This window comes from Drosophila simulans, chromosome 2R, assembly GCF_016746395.2.
Source record: "Drosophila simulans strain w501 chromosome 2R, Prin_Dsim_3.1, whole genome shotgun sequence".
Lineage (NCBI taxonomy): Eukaryota > Metazoa > Arthropoda > Insecta > Diptera > Drosophilidae > Drosophila > Drosophila simulans.
Window position 1 is genome coordinate 5,720,610 of NC_052521.2, and position 20,892 is coordinate 5,741,501.

General features: G+C 46.7%; 8 protein-coding genes across 17 annotated transcripts in view; 2 read left to right on the forward strand and 6 right to left on the reverse strand.

The window, feature by feature from the left end:
- Window positions 1-20,892, forward strand: part of LOC6733526 (hormone receptor 4) — a 68,427-nt gene that overhangs the window by 18,167 nt on the left and 29,368 nt on the right. For 9 of the 10 annotated variants that reach the window (XM_039292684.2, XM_039292685.2, XM_039292686.2 and 6 more), the window contains exon 2: window positions 1,530-2,293. In XM_039292684.2, the coding sequence (XP_039148618.1) occupies window positions 1,568-2,293 (726 nt within the window). In that variant the 5' untranslated portion in view covers window positions 1,530-1,567. Of the gene's footprint in view, window positions 1-1,529; window positions 2,294-20,892 lie in introns of those variants that run through there. The other variant, XM_039292690.2, reaches the window with a different exon arrangement.
- LOC6739340 lies at window positions 12,620-13,625 on the forward strand. Its single transcript, XM_002076209.4, has one exon. The coding sequence runs from the start codon at window positions 12,746-12,748 to the stop codon at window positions 13,610-13,612; it is 867 nt and encodes a 288-aa protein (XP_002076245.1). The 5' UTR covers window positions 12,620-12,745; the 3' UTR covers window positions 13,613-13,625.
- Window positions 13,610-15,301, reverse strand: LOC6739339. Its single transcript, XM_002076210.4, has one exon. The coding sequence runs from the start codon at window positions 15,064-15,066 to the stop codon at window positions 13,660-13,662; it is 1,407 nt and encodes a 468-aa protein (XP_002076246.2). The 5' UTR covers window positions 15,067-15,301; the 3' UTR covers window positions 13,610-13,659.
- On the reverse strand, window positions 15,285-16,344 carry LOC6739338. The gene has a single exon (XM_002076212.4). It carries the CDS (start codon window positions 16,233-16,235, stop codon window positions 15,360-15,362), a length of 876 nt encoding a protein of 291 aa, XP_002076248.2. The 5' UTR covers window positions 16,236-16,344; the 3' UTR covers window positions 15,285-15,359.
- LOC6739347 lies at window positions 16,492-17,338 on the reverse strand. The gene has a single exon (XM_002076213.4). The coding sequence runs from the start codon at window positions 17,174-17,176 to the stop codon at window positions 16,652-16,654; it is 525 nt and encodes a 174-aa protein (XP_002076249.1). The 5' UTR covers window positions 17,177-17,338; the 3' UTR covers window positions 16,492-16,651.
- On the reverse strand, window positions 17,432-18,498 carry LOC27206320. Its single transcript, XM_016172145.3, has one exon. The coding sequence runs from the start codon at window positions 18,487-18,489 to the stop codon at window positions 17,632-17,634; it is 858 nt and encodes a 285-aa protein (XP_016026486.1). The 5' UTR covers window positions 18,490-18,498; the 3' UTR covers window positions 17,432-17,631.
- LOC27206319 lies at window positions 18,635-19,501 on the reverse strand. The gene has a single exon (XM_016172144.3). The coding sequence runs from the start codon at window positions 19,426-19,428 to the stop codon at window positions 18,649-18,651; it is 780 nt and encodes a 259-aa protein (XP_016026487.1). The 5' UTR covers window positions 19,429-19,501; the 3' UTR covers window positions 18,635-18,648.
- On the reverse strand, window positions 19,671-20,723 carry LOC6739342. Its single transcript, XM_002076216.3, has one exon. It carries the CDS (start codon window positions 20,496-20,498, stop codon window positions 19,740-19,742), a length of 759 nt encoding a protein of 252 aa, XP_002076252.1. The 5' UTR covers window positions 20,499-20,723; the 3' UTR covers window positions 19,671-19,739.

Consider the following 20,892-nt stretch of genomic DNA (forward strand, 5'->3'; position numbering starts at 1 on the left):
TCCTTTGTGGGCTGGAGTTAGGTAAGCTCTTTAGTGCAAATTGTTGCCTAAATTTAGACGCCTTTGGGTGCAGCTTAGGCCGAAGTTTGTCCCATCGTCCTGATCCCATAAGAAATGTCATTTAGTGGCATCTATTTCAGTTGAGTGACGATTACGAGAGTCCTCTTGCCGGTATGTCCTTGCACAGGGTGCGTGCACAAGCCTCTCGAAAATTCGCCTTCTTATTATCCTTATCTCTCCCGGATAACTTTCCCCCCACCCCATGCACTTGAACAACATTTTCCGGCATTACATTTTCTGTGCCCTCTCCATTCCGCTCTTAATTTTTTCCCATCGTATTTTCCGTTTTCTTGTATGCAGGAAAACTTTCTTGCCAGACACGTTCGCTTCATTCCCCTTCCCGGCCACTTTTGGTCAGTTGTCCCTCTTCGGGTATAAATTATAATGCAGAGTAGGTGTAAAATTTTCGATTACGAATGTGCAGACCGCCCAACTGCTCCACCCACATTCCACCGAACTTGCATCCCTCCTGTGCACAAGCCACCCGTATGCTCCGGCTTTTGTGTCCATCAAGCCGATTCCCACACAGTAAGAAAATCGGGGTAATTGTAAGTTAATATGCTGACTAAGAAATGTAGGTTTCATATCTATAAAGTCATCTGACTTCATGGGACTCTCCTTAGTAGCAGTATGTTGAAATCGGGTTTGTTTCGGCTGCTTAACTTCTTTACCTCTTAATTCTTTGAGTGTAACTCCCTCCACACAATTCCGGCGGTAAAAGTCGTCCGTTGTCCGGTGCAGAACGTCGTGGCTCGGCAAGGACATGGCCTCAGACTGGAGCGCCGTCTGCGTTTTGCATTTGCAAAATTATGCGGCGTGTGTGGGTTCTCCGTTTCGCCCCCCTTCCCCCGCCAGCCCCTTGCATCTTGGCACTCATTGTTGTTTGTGCGTTGTTGCCGTGGTCAACCGACGGGCAACAGGGATAATTAATGAAATTAATGCGCCAGGGCAAGGGTTTTAAGTGCACGAAATATATTCGATAAATGTAAATTCTAAATTATGATGGCCCCAGCGGGTTGGCAACGTAGAATGCCAATGGAATGAGTGGCAGGTGAGGGGGAGTTTGGGCAGATGTCATTTGATATTTTAGGGGTAAAACGGAGTTGTGTTGATATCAGATAATTGCGAAGTTAGCATCTCTAAATGGTTTCTCGTACTCTTACAGTGCTGAAGCTAACTGCCAAAAAGGGTAGCGCCACTTTGTTCCTTTTTAATCCTTGTTCTTATAACCAACTTTGTGATTATTGAATGGGAATGGTAAGGTATGTAGTAGTTGGCCATCTATTCATTCAGTAGGTGTAAAGTTTTGAAATCAAAAGGTTTATAAAATAAAAGTCAATTCAGCCGGTTGCCAACGCATTCTTGCACTTAAGTCCTTCCTGCGCATCACCTTAAAGCCCCACCCATTATAGGCTTAATATTTAATGCACACCGAGGTACTTAAGCCCCTTCTGTGTTGCCCATTGCAGGAGTGGCCCAGGATGCGAGCGGGTCAGTGACACGTGACATGGCCGAGGGCTGCGAGGACTCCGCCGGTGCCGCTGAATCCACGACGTCACAGTCACAGTACACAACGCTAGACAAGATGCTGGGCACGGTGCTGCCATGTGAGGCGGCCATTGGGGCGACACCCGGCGGCGGCAGCAGCAGCGGCAACAGCAGCAGCAACATCGGCGGCAACATTGTGAAGCGCGAGTTCTGCGATGGCAGCCTGATGCCCGGTGCTGGGGCAAGTGTCAACAATAACAATGCCAACGCCACCAACAACAACAATAACAACAGCAGCAGCAGCAACAACAATAACAATAACAACAATACCAAAATGCAGGCCATGATATGCAACAAGAGCAGCAGCGCGAACAACAGCAGCAGCAGCTCCTCCTCGTCGTCGTCCTGCTCCTCATCCTCGTCATCCTCCAGCTCCGCCACCAGCACCCTGACCAGCTGCACCACCGCCGCCGTGGTGCCCTCCAACTGCTCCACGAATGCCAACAAGTCGCCGGTCTCGCCCTACTCCCAGAGCCTGGGCATGGCCATCGGCATCGGGGCGGGGGCGGGCAGCAGTCCACTCCGCGAGGCCAGTCCGCTGCCCAGCAGCCGCTCGCCGCTGAACGCCATCGCCTCCACCATTGCCGCCAAGTCGCCGTGCAGCGGAGCGGCGCCCGCTTCACCGCCGTCGGCCTCCTCCAACAGCTCCTCCCACGTCCTGGCGCTCAACATCAAAACCGAGTCGGTGAGTCGAACAGCATTGCTGAATCCGTGCATTACCCATTTCAGGCTGAGCAACTGCAGCAATAGTGGTCAAAATAAAACCGAATCAGCTCAGATCATAAAATAATAGTTAAGAAAAGATTTGAATTTAATGCAAACAAACTTAATTTTTTAATAATTATCAGTAGGTACCATAAGCTCACATAGCTAGATAGCTTCACCTTGAAGGGAATTCGTTAAACCTATCTTAATTCAAATTTAGTAGAATCGATATGAACCTGTTTTCTCCCAGAATATTAGCTCAGGTCCCTTAAGGGTTGAGTTAGAAGGCACCCCTGAGATTGGGTATCCCATGCCCATGCTCTCGTCTCTGGTTCCGTCTAGAAATTTGTCCGAGTGGCGATTTCGTTTCCTTTGGGACTCACGTGTGGGTTTCTCCTGCGCGCTTTTAATTAGCATGCGAAGTCATTAATTAGTCGCCGCCTTGGAACCGGCTAATCAGCTCGATCGGCCAGCGGCCGCAGAATGTTGCAACCTGGCCAATCAAGGGCAAATCGGCGACACAGAACTCAAACTCTTGCCGCAGGCCGGCGTGCTCTAGAATTGCCCAATAACAAAACGAGCAACCAGAACAAAGCTTCAGAATTCAGAACAAAAAAAAACAAAAAAACGTTGACTTCGAGCGCGGTCAAAATATTTTTGTCCCAATTTTAATGACCATAAAAAACCGATCACAGAAGGGAAAAAACTTTTGTGCAATTGTCAGCAATAAATAAAATATTCGCATGTCCTCGTTGGTTCGCAGCTCGATTTTGCTGGCGGTCTTGGGTTTCTGTGTTGCTTGTTGCCTTGTGGCACACAAATACTTTGGTGGCGAATCAGCTAAGAAACCCGATTGGGAACAACAAGCGATCTGCTGATCAATGCGAGTTCTATTTTCGAGCTTATTTCGGATAATTCTTGGGGGACCTTAGGCGATTCTGATCGTAAAAATGACTGAATTATGAGTTTTGAAAACTAAAGGAATCAGCTTTGAGTGCTCTTCAAGCTGAAGAAGTGTGTCAGCCCCAATGAAAATAAACAGCATTTCGGCGGGGAAAAAAATATTAGACTATCAATTTACATTTCCCTGGTATGCAAAGATTCTGAGCTATAATAGTTTACAAATATATTTGTGGAATTGCTAGGCAATTAACATAAGCTGTGCAAGTAAACATTAAGCAAAATGGCTCGTAGACAACGCCCTCTAAAAAGGAAACCCCAGCACGCCTTGACATATCCACTTACCATATCCAATATGGTGTTGGTAATTTACCCATTAAAATTCCCAATTAAATCCGAACGCTCGCCGATTGCTGCTGACCCAATTCTAATGGCAAATCAATTCGCCGCATGGTCTCGAGTATCTCTTCGACCGCATTTCGTGGCATTTTGGCCGCTTTGTCTCTGTCGCAGCCTCAGTATCCGTCGAATGCGATCCACTCTAATGACACAATCAGCTCAACAGATACAGCACGCACACTTGGAGGCGGCGAGATACTATGAGTACGAACTTAGCTGCTAACAAAATGCCGTAAAAAGCAATTAATAAAAATAAAGCAATCAAAATATAGAAAAGGAAAAAATGGAAAAGTGCATAAAATTTATGTGCTGCAGTCAAATGAGTAATCGACTGCGACGGAGAGACAAGCGGCAACAAAGCCGCAACATTTATTGAAAATTAAGCAAAAAATAAAGGAAAAGGCTGCAAGCTCAAAGGCAGCAAATAATAAGCGCGAAATAATCAGCACACACACTCGACACACAATGTGTGTGTACCTGAGAAATAAATTGTCTATTGGCAGCGCCAAACAAGAAAATCCAGGTGCAATAAAAATCGAATTAGAGGCCGGGGGAAAAAATAAAGTTATAAGTACAATCTATTGAAAATTAATGTGCTGCAGGAAAACCAATGAAACGAATTAACACACTTTCTTCGCAACTTGTGCAGGAATAGAATAAAAGTTAATTTAACGAACTTAAATTGGTGGTATAAGTGGTATACATTCACATATTAATTAGCAAGTTTTATGATTGTAAATGCTTACTTAATAGCTTAATGAGTTAAGAAGTTAAGCATCTGCCAAACTAACCAGCTATTATACTTAAATACCATTACTTACATTTCCTCTTATGTTTTTATGCCTTCAATTTGGTTTTATCCAATCTATTCAAAAATAAATAACAACTATATTGCATTAAATGTCGGCTAAAATACCCGAAAATACTCTAACCGAACCGGACTTGAGTTGTCCGGAGATATATTACAGCTAATTACGAGGCCTGATCTAAGCGGACCCACTGACTACGCAGCTGTACCCAGTTATATCCATTGGCCATTTTCAATTTTTTTTTATTTTGGGGCCAAGGCGGCAGCTCTTGAAAGCCGACCGTAGGCTAAAGCCAACCCGCTGGGTGACTCATGGGCGTCTAATGAGCCGCCGTCCGCCGGCCAAGCCTTTGGCCTTTGGTCGCCAGCTGGCGAAAGTCGAGCACGGATGTGGCACTCGCACCAGAGCCTGGCTAATTATAAGCTGATCACAAAGTGCACTCCTTCTGGCCAAGAGGAGCATGTCGCGCATGCGCAATGAACCGCGCGTTCTATGAGCTGCACATCCATGTTCTTTCTATACGTGCGTGCCAAGCGGATTTGATTCGCCTTCTCGTGGGTGTTTTCCTCGCTCCGCGGCCGCACTGATGTCGTGATGATTATGATGACCACGATGATGAGGAGCGGCCAACCGGTTTCTGCATTTTGGCTTAAATGTTGCAAATACTCGGTCGGGATTATCCGGACCTGGATACTCAGCTGGCGGAGAGCAGGCAGCAGGCAGCAGGCGAAAACCTGGCCTGGTTCTTGCTGCAATGTTCTTGGCCCTGGTTAGCGTACGCCCAGCTGTGTTGCATGTAAATCGTTTGTAATTAGTTGAAAGTCTTGACGCGTAAATGCAACACAGCAAACGGGCGGGGAACAAAATACGAGTCTTAAAGAGGAGCAGGCAATAATTGCTTATTAAATGAATGTTCTGTGCAAAAATGTTTATGACTAACCACGTGAGCGCTAAATTGACTGCAAATGAGCCAAAGATGATGGCCCATTGTCGGCAGCAAAGCGGGGAAGGGTGGTCGGGTGTGCGGTTAATTTAAATGGTGGATGCATTGATAAATGACCGTGTCTCGGCTTTAAGCGGTTATATTTTAGATTCGTGGCATATCAGCTTTTCACACATTACGAGTATATACATACCCCTCATTTAAGGGGCCTCATAAAGTGCCCTACTCCCTCCATTGCGGCTTGCAGTCCCGAATTCTTGGGCCTCTTGGCCAAGACAGCGCAACCCAAATTCCTTTGCAGACCGTTTTTGTTCGCTCGTCTTTCGTTGAAATTAATTCAAAATTAATTGCAAATAAATTACCAAGCAATTTGTGTGTCGAGCTGGTTGTTTGCGGCTTTCGTCTCTGCGCCAGCTGCATGCAACATTGAAATTGTCAGAGAGTTTGAGTATAAATTAATTATATTGCCAGTAGTAAGTTCAACTTATGCACGTCCACGTAGTGCCAATAATCATCAGAGGCGACTTCGGGCCAATGTAATAAGTATCTGGCAAGTTGATTTTGACGTTGTCCGGCTCTAACTACCCCGGCTCCTAGCCTTAATTTCGATTCATTTACGCAAAACCGAGCGGAAAAAACAAAACACACTGCAAATGGCAAATTGCAAACTGCAAATTGCCTTCGTCTTAATTATGGTGGTATTAAAAAATTATTAACAATGTGGCTGACGTTCTGCCGACAACAACATGAACTGCTGTTGTGGTGGCTTACAATATCATAAGTAATAAGGTAATTTCTATTGCGTGATAATGGATTTGATTGGTACTCGGTGTAAATATTAACATTTATCTCTTGAGGCGCATTTAATTATTTAATTATTTTTATTATTTTATTTTACATAAATGTTTTTGATGTTCTAGAAATTGTAATGCCCTTTATTGCCCTAAATCTCTGGATGATTCACTTTTGTATCTAGCATATGAATCCGTTAGCATATGAATCACACTGACTTCCATTTTGCTCCATAACCTTTCCTTAGTCATATGCCAGATGGCTCCGAAAATTGTTCCAAATCTCGGTTGACCCCACATCTGCCCTTAGCAATCGATGCAGCCCGTCCGAATGGCCTGGCAGCTAGGAAAAGGGATCGGATCGTTAATAATTAGCGAAACGCGATTTGGGCCACTTGGCCTCCATGGGAGAAAATGTAAAAACCATGCCCACTGGCCATGTGAGCGGATGGCTGCGGAGCGGGCTGGAACGGAGCTGGGCCAGGAGTTTGGCATTAAAATAAATTTAATATAGCCGCCGCGGTGGAAGCCGGTTGGTCCAAAGCTGAGCCTGAACTTGGCTGTATGTGGCTCATAATTTGCGGGGGAACTTGGCCTCCATGGGAGAAAATGTAAAAACCATGCCCACTGGCCATGTGAGCGGATGGCTGCGGAGCGGGCTGGAACGGAGCTGGGCCAGGAGTTTGGCATTAAAATAAATTTAATATAGCCGCCGCGGTGGAAGCCGGTTGGTCCAAAGCTGAGCCTGAACTTGGCTGTATGTGGCTCATAATTTGCGGGGGAACTGGGACTGGGAGGGGATTGCATCGAACCCGAATCCGAGCTCGAAACTGAAACTGAGACACTCCACTCTGCCGCAAGTTGGCTTCAATTAAGCCTGTGTGTGTGTGCAATAGTTAAAGCCAAAAATAGCATTTAAACTCATTAATTTAACGCGTGATTATGACCATGTTTGTAAGAGTACAACTCCGACTCGGACTCGGAGTTCGTGGCTTCGACTGCCTGCTGGAAGTCGAGTGCGCAGTATGAAAAACGTTGCCAAAAGGCATAATATTTGTTGCCTGTGTTATTGTTGCCGCTCGCTGTTATTGTGGCTGTTGGTTTTGGCATTTATTTTGCGCTTCTTTTGCGGCCAAAATGCTCGAAAAGTTGGCTAGCTCCCCGAGAGAGGAGCGAGTCTCGCTTTTCGACTGTCGGATTGGCCGGATCGTTTCGCATCGCATTGTTGATGTTTTATGCATCAGCGGGACAATTTCAGATCCACAGAGAGAAAATATGTACTCTATATGAATACAAATTTTCTTATTAATTATGGAATATTATTTGGAAATAGGGTTTAAAATCTTTCAAGAAGTTCTTAGCTTTGAACAAATTAACCAATTAAGGTTAAATGTTACACCATAATTATTTTAAATTACATCTGATTCATCGACCGGTTTGTTTTTCCTTTAGCAAGATTAAATCTAGTATTAAATATTAAATTTAATATATATTGAAAACAAGTATTTCTACTATCGTCGTCCGGTTATTTTAAGTGTTATATCCTAGATATTTCTTTTATTTGCAATTTAATATTTGCAAAATATTTAAATTATAAATTATTTTTTTGTGGTCGCATAAATTTTCCTCCCTGCATTTGTTTGAATGCGTCACAAATTAAATGCACATTCGCTCCGGCTTAAGGAAAAACCCACAAGACAAGCTGGAAAACTGAAAACATAAAAAAGATGCCACAATTGCGATAATTTTTCTATTTGTTAGCATTGCGTTTTGGCCCCGAAAGAAATTGGCCATGAGCAGACATACCTTTATGGTTTCGCCGAGCGGGAGAGCATTAATTTTTTTATGTGCTCATTGTGGGGCCAAGTCCAAGTGCAAGTCCAAGTCGGGGACCAGGTCCGAAACCCAGTCGCAGTCCCAGTCCCAGTCCAAGTCGAACTCTTACCGGGTTGTTTATTTAGCCCAGCCATGCAAAGGAGGACGGCAGTGGAAGGAGGAGCCAGTCTCCTCCACTTGATAATTGCAATGAAATTGCATTCTACTTCCATTTAGCCAAAGGCGCTAATTCGTTTATTATGAGCTCGGGCGGTGGAGCAAGGGGGGCAAGAGGAGGGCGGCCGAGATGCACTCCGCAGATGGCATAGAAAATTTCCAAGAAAAATGCATAATTTTCTACTCTATGCATTGGGTGTGGCATAGATAATAAAAATAGAAATAACAATGGCAAGAACGAGTTTTGTGGCCGATTTTGTTTGTTTAATGAGCGCGCCTGCCTCCTGGTGGGTGGGTGAGTACTGGATACCTCAAGGAAAACGGAAAAAGGAACACTTGGGGACTTGGGACTTGGCCATTTGTGGCAAAACATTCCTGTTAGTAAGCCACTGACTCAACTGAGTAATTAGTCCACTCAATAATTGCAACTAATATGCATGTGGAAAAACAAGGGAGATGGTGAAAAGGACTTTCAAAACTTTGTTGGTCTCATCGTTAGTCTTCCCTGTTGGTGCTTTATTATTGGCACTGCCAATTAAGTGAAATTTATGTGCTTCAATAAAGTATGAGAGGAGCAGCTGACATATGCGACACAGTTGGAAAAAACAGTGGGCGTGGCCAACGCCCGCCCCTTTGAGGAGCACAAGCCAAAAACATTGACGCAAAACTTTCGGCCAAAAAGGGACAACGCAAATGTGGTTCCGCTGGTGAGCGCGACACATGTCGCTAAGGTAAAATAGTTATTAGTAAATATATTCCGCACTTTATTTGCATACCCGCGGCACCCCCGCCGGTGTCCACACTCCTTGCCACATTACACATACGCCGGGTTGTCCGCCGAACAAGCTCGTCGGCGCTGAGGGTAACTAATGAAACAATTGACGTGCTGGGAGGGCACCGAAAGCCAAAGCCAAAGCTAAAGCCAGACCCAGTGCCGGTTGATACCGGACCCGAACAGTAGTTGACTGCAATAATTATTCAAGCGCCAAGAACGACAGGTGCAGGAGCAACATCCATCGACAGGACGAGATCCACAGGAGCAACGGCGACGGCAGCGGGAGCAGAACAGCAGTTGCTGCATAGACGGCTATTATGCGCCCAACTTAACCTGTTTTAGTAATTAATTTGGGTATTGTATGCTTAAATTAGTTTAGAAGGCGACGGCCAAACAGGAGACTGATGGCAGTAAATTGAGGATATATGTACTTTGGTGATTGGCCAAAGCTATTGACCCCTTTCCACAACCAAAAGTGTTGTATGAGGATAAAGACAGTCATATTTTGCATAAAATATTTATATAGGATATATTCTGAAGACGAGTGTCATTGATGAATGATTTAGCATTAGCATATGTGATTGTGATTGATTTTATAGTATGAAATATATAGCTGCTACTAAGCTATCCCGCGCAATATTTATTCCATGCCATGCCATCGATTAGACACCCCCGACATTAGCTGACGTATTCCAGCTAATTACCGACTCCTGCCGGACCACCTACCTCCACCTGACTTGTGTCTTCGGGGGCGGTCGAAGCATATTTCAAAGTCCGGCTAAATACACTTTAATTATGATTTTGCGTTTATAATTATGACCTAAGCTAACGGCGGCTACAAAACGAGTTGCAAGTGGATGTCGTGCCGATGTTGCGCGATGTTGCAGCCCGGAGTTGTAGTCCGTAATGGCCTACGATACCCAGCGGAGTCGTCGAATGGCTTAAATTAATAATTACGCGAAAGGCAGAAGGCAAAAGGCGCAGTGGCGACTTGCAGGCGTCCTGGCTGTTTGCATGCAAGTGAAAATAATTAATGCACTTAATGTGTAATTATTTCAATTAAACAATGCCCTTCTCCTCCCGAACGCAATCCTGTTTCCATAGGTTGGGTGGAGCCGGGCGGCATTAGGGCCGGCCTAATTGGCAATGGCAACTTCGCTCGGCGATCGGAGATAGTCTCCCCCCAATGAGCAGAAGTATCAATCTGCGGATCAGAGAAACCCGTTCTCGCCTCAAGTTAACTTAATTATGCTAATGTCGTGCGAGCGGCTGTCCAGTAAATTTCCGTGAATTTATATCGACGGCAATTGGCTTATGGTCCAATATAGCCAAGCACTTAACCCAGTCGCTAATTGTCGCCGGGTGTTAACAAACTGATTACCAGCGTTTCCCAATCATAAGCTGCTGTTCGCTTTGCATGACTTACGCTCCCCACCTGCGAAATTGGCAGCATAATTTGGCGCATGTCATGTTAGTTGTGGCTAATGCTGCGTGTTTTTCCCCACCTTTTTTCTTTCTTAATGCGGTTTACGAATATTTTTTGTTGGTCCCCTGCAATTATACTGCGATTAGAAAGTTTTCGTCCGCCCGTTGGCTTATTGATATACGAATGCCGTCTAGTATTTCTGCATGTGTAGATTTAGGCGGACTTTGCGACCGGGCTAATGGCACATTTATTTATTATGGCCATTTGGACGAATTACGCTCGCGTGCTCTGCTCCGTGCCAGCAACTTCCTCTCCGGCATCCTCGCATTCTCTCGTCGCAGCTTTTGGGCCCACCAGGCGAGCATAAGGTTCCATTTGGACGAATGTCTCCTGGCCAAGTCGCTCAGCTTTCTCCGCCACTTCTAGGAACCCCACGCACTTATGAGCCAAGAAAACTTCGACTGAGAGCATGGCTTTTGGACATTCCAGAGAAAATACTTTGGGTGTTGGCGAGCAAAAGCAGTGAAGAGTAATTCAGGCCAGGAATTCAGTGTGTGGGATATACAGATGGCACTTTTTATGAAAAATGCTAAAAGCATACGATACTTTAATAGCAAATAAATTCTATAATTTGTGGTGATTCTATGCTAGTGCCTAAAATATATGATATAACTTTCTATATGCCATAGTTCTATTCTATACTTTTTTTTTGTTTCTTTTTATCTGTGAAATGCAGAATTTATGCTTCTGCTTAAATCTTAATAATATAATTAGTTGCAGCTGCACACACAGCGACAACAATCTCCTGGCAAATATGATTTTCCCTACTCTCCCAGTGCGCACAATTTGATTATGCCATGTCCAGCAGCTATTTTAGATTTGATTTTTCTGCACGTTTCTCAGTTTTCGCAGCGTGATGTTTTTGTTCGCAACCAAACCCCTTTTCACTCGTTGAGTATTTTTCATATTTTAATTTAAATTAGAGGGCAACACCCACTAAGCCACTCACTGGATGACGATGGCTACGAGGATGATGATGATGGCGATGGCGATGGCGATGACGATGGTGATGATGACGGCAGCTGCCGACAGTGGAAAGCTGGTCGTAACTCAGTCAGACACTCGCTCCGAGCTTAACGCGCTGATGTATGCTAATGAGCCGGCATTGTCGCCGGATCCGTCTGCTTCCCTTGCTCCTGGCCCAGCTCTGCCTCCCGATCCTGCTCCGGACCTAACTCGATTGCCGGGGGAGGAGCTGCAGCCGGAGAGCTTCCATAAATATGCATAATGCAATTAACAGCCAAATGTAATTGCAAGCCAGAACAAGGAGCAAAAAATAGAAAGAGGAAAATAAAGACAGACTGGCATTAGCAGCTGACAAACCACCCGCATGGCAGTCACTGTCCCGTCACATCACTTCACATCACATCTCTTGGTGAAGCATGACAGTCGCTCTGCTCCTTTGGCTTTGCATATGCCCGACTTTTCCGATTCTCCTCCGATTTTCCGACTTTCCCGGCCTGGCCAACCTGTTCGCTCGCACACTTAATTAGGCTATTAAACAATTGCAGAACGCATGCTTGCTAGGCCTGTCTCCAACCAGTTTGCAACTCGCAGTTCCGCCTCGGTCCAATCCAAAATCCGATCCGATCCCAGCCGAATAGCTTCGAATCTGCCGCGAATCTGTGCCAAATTTCGCATAGGCACTGCCTAGCCAACTTAAGGCCAAATCGAAAAACCGACAAAACTGAATAACCGTTGCGTGCCTAGGCCCAGTCAGCGTCTTTCGATTTGGCCGTGCCTGTGTCTTTACACTCGAAAAAATTGCAATCAACAGGGACGAATAGTATATGTTTAATACTCTTGTAACTGTTTGTTTATCATAGTGGATGGATGTATCTTGATTTGATAATCTGAACTGAGGAGATACACGAATTCTGGAAACATTAGTTGATATGTTTATTGTATTTCTCCCAGTGTGGCCTGCCTTTGCCTCCGTCTATCTGCGCGTATGGCCAACTCCGCTGGATTTACTTGACTTGGCCTGGCTGATTGGGCGCGCGTTGTTTTGCATTTCCAGGCCAGAAACGGCGGCTGCGTAATAAAATGCATTTTAATTTGGCTAAATGTTCAATTAAATTTAAACATGCGCAGTCCGCTGTTTGCAATTTTGTGTTGCCTGTCGCCGTTGCATTGAAGTTGAGTTGCAGGAGAAGTGAATGTGTGCGACAGGACCCTCTTCCGATTTTCTCCAATTTTCGACCAGCTCTTTTTCGTCCAGCAGGCCTCGATCGAAATTTCGACTGCAAAGCAAGAAATTTTAAATTAGCGATTCATGTAACGGCCTTACGGTACACAAAATTGTCAAAATTCCATTTTCATTAAAAGTTTTGGCTAATGTTTTGGTCCTCCCTATTAAGGGGCTTCAGCTCACGTCAGAGCGGCTCCTCGAATAAGCCCCCAAAGCCTCCAAGTCCACCGAAGCCGCCATCGTCACCATCTCCACCAAAGCCTCCTTCTGCCAAGCGAGAATGCAAGGTCCGGACGCACTGCGTTCCGGCTGCCTTCTGCGCCGAACGGGATAAGTTCAAGTCGATGTGGGATCCGCCGAAGAACCTGCCTCCGCCGTATCCCTTCGTGGTCAGCCGATCCAATGAGTTGTGCTGCGAACCCAACTGCACCAAGCCACTGCCCTCGTTCGACGAGATGTATTACCGACCCTCCTGCAAGGACGGTCCCTACCAGCGCCACTGGGTGGAGTGTCCCAAGTTCATGATCCGCAAGAAGATAATCTGCGCCTACGACAAGCTGGAGGCTCTGAGCCCCGCCCGTCGGGTGGCCAAGAGGCGCGAGCGGACAACGCTCAGCGCCGCAGCCACAGGACCCTGTCCCCATTTTGCTCCCTTGGCACGCTGCGTGCCAGGACGTCGTCCGCCCAGATGCCATGCGGCCAAGACGCCCTCCTGCTGCCGCAGGCTGTGTGCCCCTATGCCCTGCTGGTCGGATTGTAAGCAGCCTAAGCTGGCCAAGCGACCATTTCGACCTCGGGAGTGCGAGTGCCGATTCCCTCTGAGCCTCTGCGAAGCGGAGCGGGGTCGCCAGTGGGTCAAAATTCATGGTGAGAACCACGTCTGTCCCAGTGCCATAAAGAAGGCCAAGAAGGCGAGGAAAGCCATGCTCGAGAAAATGAAAAATGATAAGAGTAAGAAGGATAAGGGCAAGGGTAAGAAGAAAGATAAGGACAACGATAAAAATAAAAAATAGGTTTTAAATGTTATATGTTTATTTCTTTGGTCATTGGTGCTCTTGTATTACTCGGTTTCAGCCTCCAGAATTGTTGCTTTGTACTTGCTTTGGCCAGACTCCAGATCGTTTAAAGCCTGCTTCAGAGCCATGCGCATAAGTAGACGGGACTCGGACTCGGTCAGCTGAGCAGAAACCTTGTACCCATCTTTATCCAAATGGGTACCTGTGGCGAATTGGGGTTCCTGGTTCAAGGGCTGCTCTTCAATTGACTCGGTGCAAAGGCTACTAGTGGGCTTCTTGACAGGAACTTCGATGGTCTTAAAGGGCCTGTAGGTGTGTATTGCTTCCTTAGGCTGAATGTCGTGCGAATCATCAGTCTTGGGAGTATTCTCATTTGTTTTTAAAGGACTGGACTCTTGAGTATCGCCAGCAGACACAATTTGCTCGATTTCGTGAGATTTCAGCTTTTCCCCGATGTCCTCCTCGGATATCGAACACTCTGAAACTACCGAACTAGATTGATTAGACATTTCACCGGTTAACTCAGAATCCAAAGACTGATTTGCTTCCATCTCGTGATCCAATTTAAGTTGATCGGTGACATCCCTCGTTAGTTCGGAATCAAAAGACTGGTTCGAACTCTCGCTATGATCTAGGTTCTCTACATCACCCAATCCAGATGGTTCTGACAACGCACTGGCTACCTCCGAATGCATAGAATCTGCAACATCTAGCTGAGATTGATGGGAACTTGCACTATCCACTGACTGATTTGATTCCTCCTCATGATCCAAACTTTCGCTTATGTTGGGTTGGTTGAGTGCAAAGGAAGCCACTTCCGGCTCAGAGTTAATCATTCCCATTGTTTTTTCACCTCCTCCCATAGTATTCAGAATAAGTGAAATCTGACTAAGCTCTTGCATCATAAAGTCCACATTCTTTCGAACGGATGTGAGAGAAGTTTTCTCAAAGCTGGTAAAAGGTTCTTGGGACTCCTGATTCTTTGCAAGCTGTTCTCGCAGGGAGCGCGTTCTTGCGAATTGTAATTCCTCTTGAATTTCTGATTGGTCTCCGTCAGCGAATTGCAACTGATCATCCTGAGATTCATTGATTGGCTGCCGGTATGGATCCTCCACCTCACTAGGACTTGGTAGTCCTGCCAATTGCTCCACGTCAAGCTCGTCATTTTTCCAGCCCCACGATGCAGTTATATCGTCATTGCTATCCTCCTTGTTCTCTGTAACATGGTGAACGTTTTCGTCCTTCGCCTCCGGCCACACAAATAGGTGACTTGTGTGATCCACCTGCGTTTCCTTTTTGAATTTCTTCACAGTATTTTCCGTTTTGTCCGATACGTGTGGGATAATGGTCGAATCCGAACTGTCGGACAAGAGTCGCCAAAGATTTCGGTGAGCTGTGCTGGAGCAGATGATTCTACGCGATAATCCGCAGAAAACCGAGAGGCGAGGCATATTTTAATTTTGAACGAGGCCGAGAATTTTGAATTTTAAACAGGGTTCCGAATGCCAATTGAATGAGATATTAAATGTACTTCAACTGACAGATTTTCCGTTGGGTTGCTGGGATGGGGATTCCACAGGGACACCCATTACCACCAGAAATCATAAATAAAAGCTTGTGATTTCTGGTGATTAAGGGCTTGCCGTTGAGGACTTTGGTCTCTGTTGGAATTTCTGTCACATATGTATGGTGTTTCAGAAATTCCAGCGAAGACCAGAGTTACTATAACCTTCGACTATGGACTTCATGTTCCCCTGGAAGTACAGGGCCAGATGCTTATGTTGTGGGTTTCCATGTGCCGTCCTCGTCGGATCTGCTCGCACTGAGACGCCTTCTTCAGGCACTCACACTCTGGTGGCCGGGTTGGGATAACAGCGGGATCCTCCTGAACGCACTCGGAGTAACTCGGGAACGGGCACTTGATCTTCTCGCAATCGGAAGGACCGGGGAATGCCCGGCAGTCGGGTGGTATTCGAGCGGTTCGACAACACGGCATACGGACGCGCAAGCAACCCTTGTACCTTTTGTTTAGGCACTTATAGCGCTTCCTTTCGTGTTCTGCGAGACAAGCGGATCGCGGGCAGATGGGCAAATCCCGCCGCAGGACCTCCGGTGGAATGGCGTCGCACCAGCAGCAGACCCGCTTCGGTACCATTTTCGGACAGCATTCCCACCAGGTGCGCTGGAACTCCCGGCACTTGTCCGACGGTGTGTAGTACAGAACGTCAAATCGCGTATCCTCACACTTCGGACAGCACTCCTCCGGGTAGTGCCACATAGCTTCCGGCCGATTAGTATCTTCATCTTTGTAGCTCTTCCACATCGAAACGAACTTGGTCTTCTTGCTCGGATCAGCGCATGGATTCGCCGAAATGCCGGTACTCACGCAACATGAGTATCGCGGATGGGTGCAGCCCTCCTCGCTGCAAGGACGAACTGGTGGATCCGTGGGACTGCACGGTCGCTTCTTCACCACTTTGCAGTCGGGAACCTCACTCACGGGACAGAAATCCTTACCCATCCTCGCCATTAAGGCGGTAACGTGGATAGATCGACACGTATCCTCCAGTGCTATAAGGCTGGGCATCAGCACAATTCTTTTGGCCAAAGAGTTGAGCATGGCTGGTGAACTTAAATTTGAGTTCCTTCTCGCAGAGGAAGTGTTGCCGAAACGAATGAATAAGTATGAGGTTTAGAGCTAAATATTGAGTTTCTCATATAGGGTTGTCACCTAACATTTTCAGTCAATTTCTGTGTGTGCTTTTTATTCGGAAGACCCTAATTTGGTCTACAACATTAAGCTGCGGAATACATTTGACAGTATTCATAACCAGACTTCACTCCGTATATAGGCCAATGATTAAAAAGACTATTACTTAACACATTACATCTTTAATACGTCGAATTGTGGAGAATCTTGGACCCTTGTTGCCAATCTCAAGTGCAACCCAATCACTACGCTAAAATGCGCGTGCAGTAATTGCTCTGCGTATGAGTTTGGCATCAGGATCGATAACTATCCAATTTTTTTTTTGGTTAATAGCAGTCCCGATACAGTTTTTGACGATCGAAGGCAAGCGGATGAGAAAACGACTTCTTTGGCAAACTAGGACAGTTCGGAGCCTTGAAAAGGCTGACAAATGGAGCTGAGTACCGCCCACTCCCCGGATTCTTCCAATCCTCCAGGCCTCTTGATTTGTTGGGGAAAAGGGCGTGATTTCTATAGAAGTTCAAGCGTTGCGGTTCAGTCTTTGGCAGCAGGCGGTCCTTGGCCCTGGCACAAATCTCATCCATGGCCTCCCGTTGGAATCTCTGTCCGATGCTCGTGATGGTACCCATCGGCTGCCACTTGTTGGCGGGCTTCGATGGGAGATGGACCTGGCCAGCAGCGTTCATTGGTTTCAGGAAGGCGGCAGTGGCTTCGCTCCTTGGCAAAGGACTTAGCACATTATCCACGCAGTGGGACTGATTCCGTCCCACGGGAGGCTGAGCACGGGAGTAGCGGACGAGGAGCTTGGTCAGGCGCTCGGCACACATCGTGGCCAATACAGAGGTACCCATCTCAGATCCTCACCAGTTCTCGCTGGCTTCTTCTGCTGCTTAGTTTCCCTGAATGCTTCGGTCTGCGTGAAGTTGTGTTGGGTATCTAAATGGAAACGTTCGATTTGGAAGCCAGTTGCTTGATTAAAAAATGGGTCACTCCGAAATAATCGATTCATTTTATAGATGACTTCAATGGCGTTGGTGGCCTTGATGTCAAATACAAAAAATCATAATTTTTCTTAGAGGTACGAAAAAAAGGGACAAAAATAAATGTAATATAATTTTTATTATATGATTTATTAAGACTCAATTTTAAATTTTGTATGCCACATTATTGAGTAATTTCCATGGTTTTTATTAAGATAGGAGACCTGACCGCTAAAGCAAATTAATAGAAACATATATTTGTATCTATTACTTTGTTTTAAAAGCCAGACCCCCAACTTGCACTTCTACGTGTATCGGTAGGATTATCACTTAAGGTTTAACCCATCGCGTCTTAGTCTTTCCGCAAGAGCTATACATTTCGGGATAGTCTCCAAGCAAAGGCACTCCCTTTTTCGGAGCGGTCTTCTCCCTCTTACTTTTTCTGAGTAACAAGGATATGGAGCTCGTAACTTGGTGCATAGGGTGGGCTTTCTGCCTCTGGAGCAACGAGGATTGCAGCGAGCCAGCTTGCAACAGGGGTGAAAGAATTTCGGACACTTTCTCGTTGGGTCCCGCTTCCATTCTGCATCCTCACAGAGAAGCCTGCGAGCCGTATAGTTGATTGGGCAAGTTCCTGGGCAGGGCGGCCTGATCCGGTACAGAATCTCTGGAGGTTCGATGGCGTCCAGGCAGCAAACCTTCTTGAGCCGTTGCTTAACGGGTGAACACTCCACCCAGGTGCGTTGGTAGCAGCGGCACTTGTTCGAGGGATGGTAGTAGATCGCATCGAAGCGGGGCAGCATTTCCTTGCAGAACGGCTGCTCGTTCGCCCTGCAAGGTGGCTCCCACATCGAACGAAATGGCTTCTCCTCCGGCTTAGGGGCTTTGGGTCGTCTTATCCCTACGCAGGGATTTTTGGCTGCCGATCGCAGGACACAGCACTTCCTCTCCTTCTTTTGGTCGCGTTCTTGCTGCAATAACTTCTCATGTGGCAGTTTGAGATTGATCGTCTCCCTGGCCTGCACGCATCCCCCGCTTGGAACATGATGACACAAAGGGTCGACAGGCTGGCATGGCGGATCCGCGTGGTAGGTCACTTTGCTGGCGAAGCTCCTGAAACCTTGCGTCTTAGTGGCAAAGCTCCTGAAACCTTGTCTGCAAAAGATCCACAGTGCTGACTGCATGCCTAAAATTTTGGGAGAATTTCGATTTGGCCTAATTATTTTTTGAAAGCTGTCGAACTTGTGAGTTACTAGGCCGGGAAAACTAGGTCACTCACTAGGTTACCGCATACTCTTTGTTGAAGAACCATTAAATCAGACAGCTGCACACTTAGGAATCTCTCAGAATGGAAATCGCATCCTGGATCTTAACGGAGAATACCCTATTAACGGCTTGGTGCAGTTCCTGCGCGACTTGTTGCACTTATTATACGTGTTCCACATTTCACATAAGCTCCCTCCACGACAGGCACACTCGGAGCCACAGAATCGTGGTATCAGATGGCGGCAGGCCTCCGAAAAACTGGGCATCGGAGTGAACTTCTTGCAGCATTCGGATGGCCTCCGCGGCTTGGTGCAGTTGGGCGGACGTCGACCTACTTTACAACAGGGAGCTCTGACGGACTTGCAAAAGATACTCATCTGGAAGAGGTGCTTTTCAATAGCCGAAAGTGGTGGTTCCTGCGGGGGGCGAATGCGCCGATTCATGGGCTGATATATCTCCTGATCGGGACAGCAAGAGTCCTTTGGTCGTAGCCAGAGGAGCGGACACTCTGGCCAAGTCCTCTGGAATTTGCGCTGCTTATCTGACGGCTTGTAATGGTCAGCGTCGTGGCGGATCAGCTTCAGCAAGCAGTCGGGATTGGTCTTGCCTCGATTATAGATCTCCTGCAGATACTTGGGGTACTCTTCTACTGCTAAGGGTGGTTTCTCGTAACACTTATTGGGCTCGTACTTGACCGGACAGAACCATTTTCCATCCTTGCAGGCCGTGGTATCCTTGTCGCGCATCTTGCAGCACTCCCCAGAGCTGGCGTCGTAGTTGCCCCAATTGTACCAGCGACTCGTGATCGAAAACCTGGGAATCTGTGCTCGGCGCAGGCGCAGCTTCGATGTGATCATGGTGCCTGGATTTTTTGAATATCAAATTTAGAGAGGCGTTGGCCGAAAGGGTGCGGTTCGAAATTTGAAATGAGGCTGCGGGTATCTGACATGCTAGCCAAAGGACTCTATGCATTGGACCCAAAATGTACAATTTATTTGTCTAAATGTAGTTTGATTCCACTGATTACGAGCTTTAACCCAAATAGCTCCATCAGTGGGAAGAAATGATTACCCAAAATAAAGCCCGCTTTAGTCCCAAATAATGTATATCCTATTGTTTATTCGAATCTTAAGTTTGGCAATTGGTAACTGTAGGACGATCTAGGCATCTAGGACTTCTTCATGCGGTAATAGTTCCAAACCACGCACATGGGCGGCTGGTTGATGCAGAAGCAATGCGTGGGCGGAACATCGGGAAGTGGATACGGTTGGCACTCCGAAAAGCTGGGATACTTGGTCCGGGGGCGAATGCAATTGGAGGGGGGGCGTCCTGGCCGGCAGCCGGTCGTAATGGCCTGCTTGCAGAAGGGCATCTTGAACCTGGGGCAGGAGCTTTTCGCTGGCTTCGGGCGGCAAGGCCCCAGCCCAAGGCTCTTGTTGCCTTTGGGGCAAACCTTCATAGGCGGAGTTTGAAGGCTCCGTCGATAAATTTTGGGCGGCCGGGACCGGCAAACGGCCTTTCTTTTGCGCTCCTGCACCACGCACTCGGACCAGGTGCGCTGGTACTTGCGATTCAGCTTATCGGTGGGCTTGTAGAACATGAGGTCAGACGGCGGATAGGCCATCGCACAGCGATTGGAAAGGCATCTCTTACGGGAGTCAATAAAGGCCGGGACGTTGAACTCGGGGTCGGAACGACACTTGTACTCACTGCGCCGCATCGACATCCAGCAGATGTCCTTGACCGGCACCTTGGTATTGTCCGCAGGTTCCTTCTTCTTCAGATCCTTTCGCTCGGTGGCCATCCTGGGCGCGCCATGTTCATACGGATCGAACAACGACTCCATGCGCACCTGAATGGTCCTTGACGTCAATCCACTCCTTATGGCAATCGGTGCTCGGGAGAGCGTGTTCTTGGCCAGCATCATTGTTTCAATGAAGCCGGATTCAAAGTGGAGTATAAACTATGTTGCAAAAATGCCGTAAACACTGCAAAAATTTTGTCCTGGTTTAAAATAAAAACGAAAGCTGGGAGTCACTGCGAAAATTTCATCATGAGCGTTGTAACGGAATGTGATCGTTTTACAAATGTTGTGATTTGAAGTAAGTTACTCGGGTGGCTACAATTTGTATACCTGTTACTAGATTCGTATATGTATGTATAACAGGGAAAAAGGGTTTCCGACCATATTAAGTATATATATATAATCCGTCGATCTCAGGAACTAATAAAGCTTGAGATTGGACAAGATTTCAGAGAAATAGAAGCAGCACAAGCTTATGTTAAAATCTTTTTCCATTCTTTTGCAAAATGATATGGCC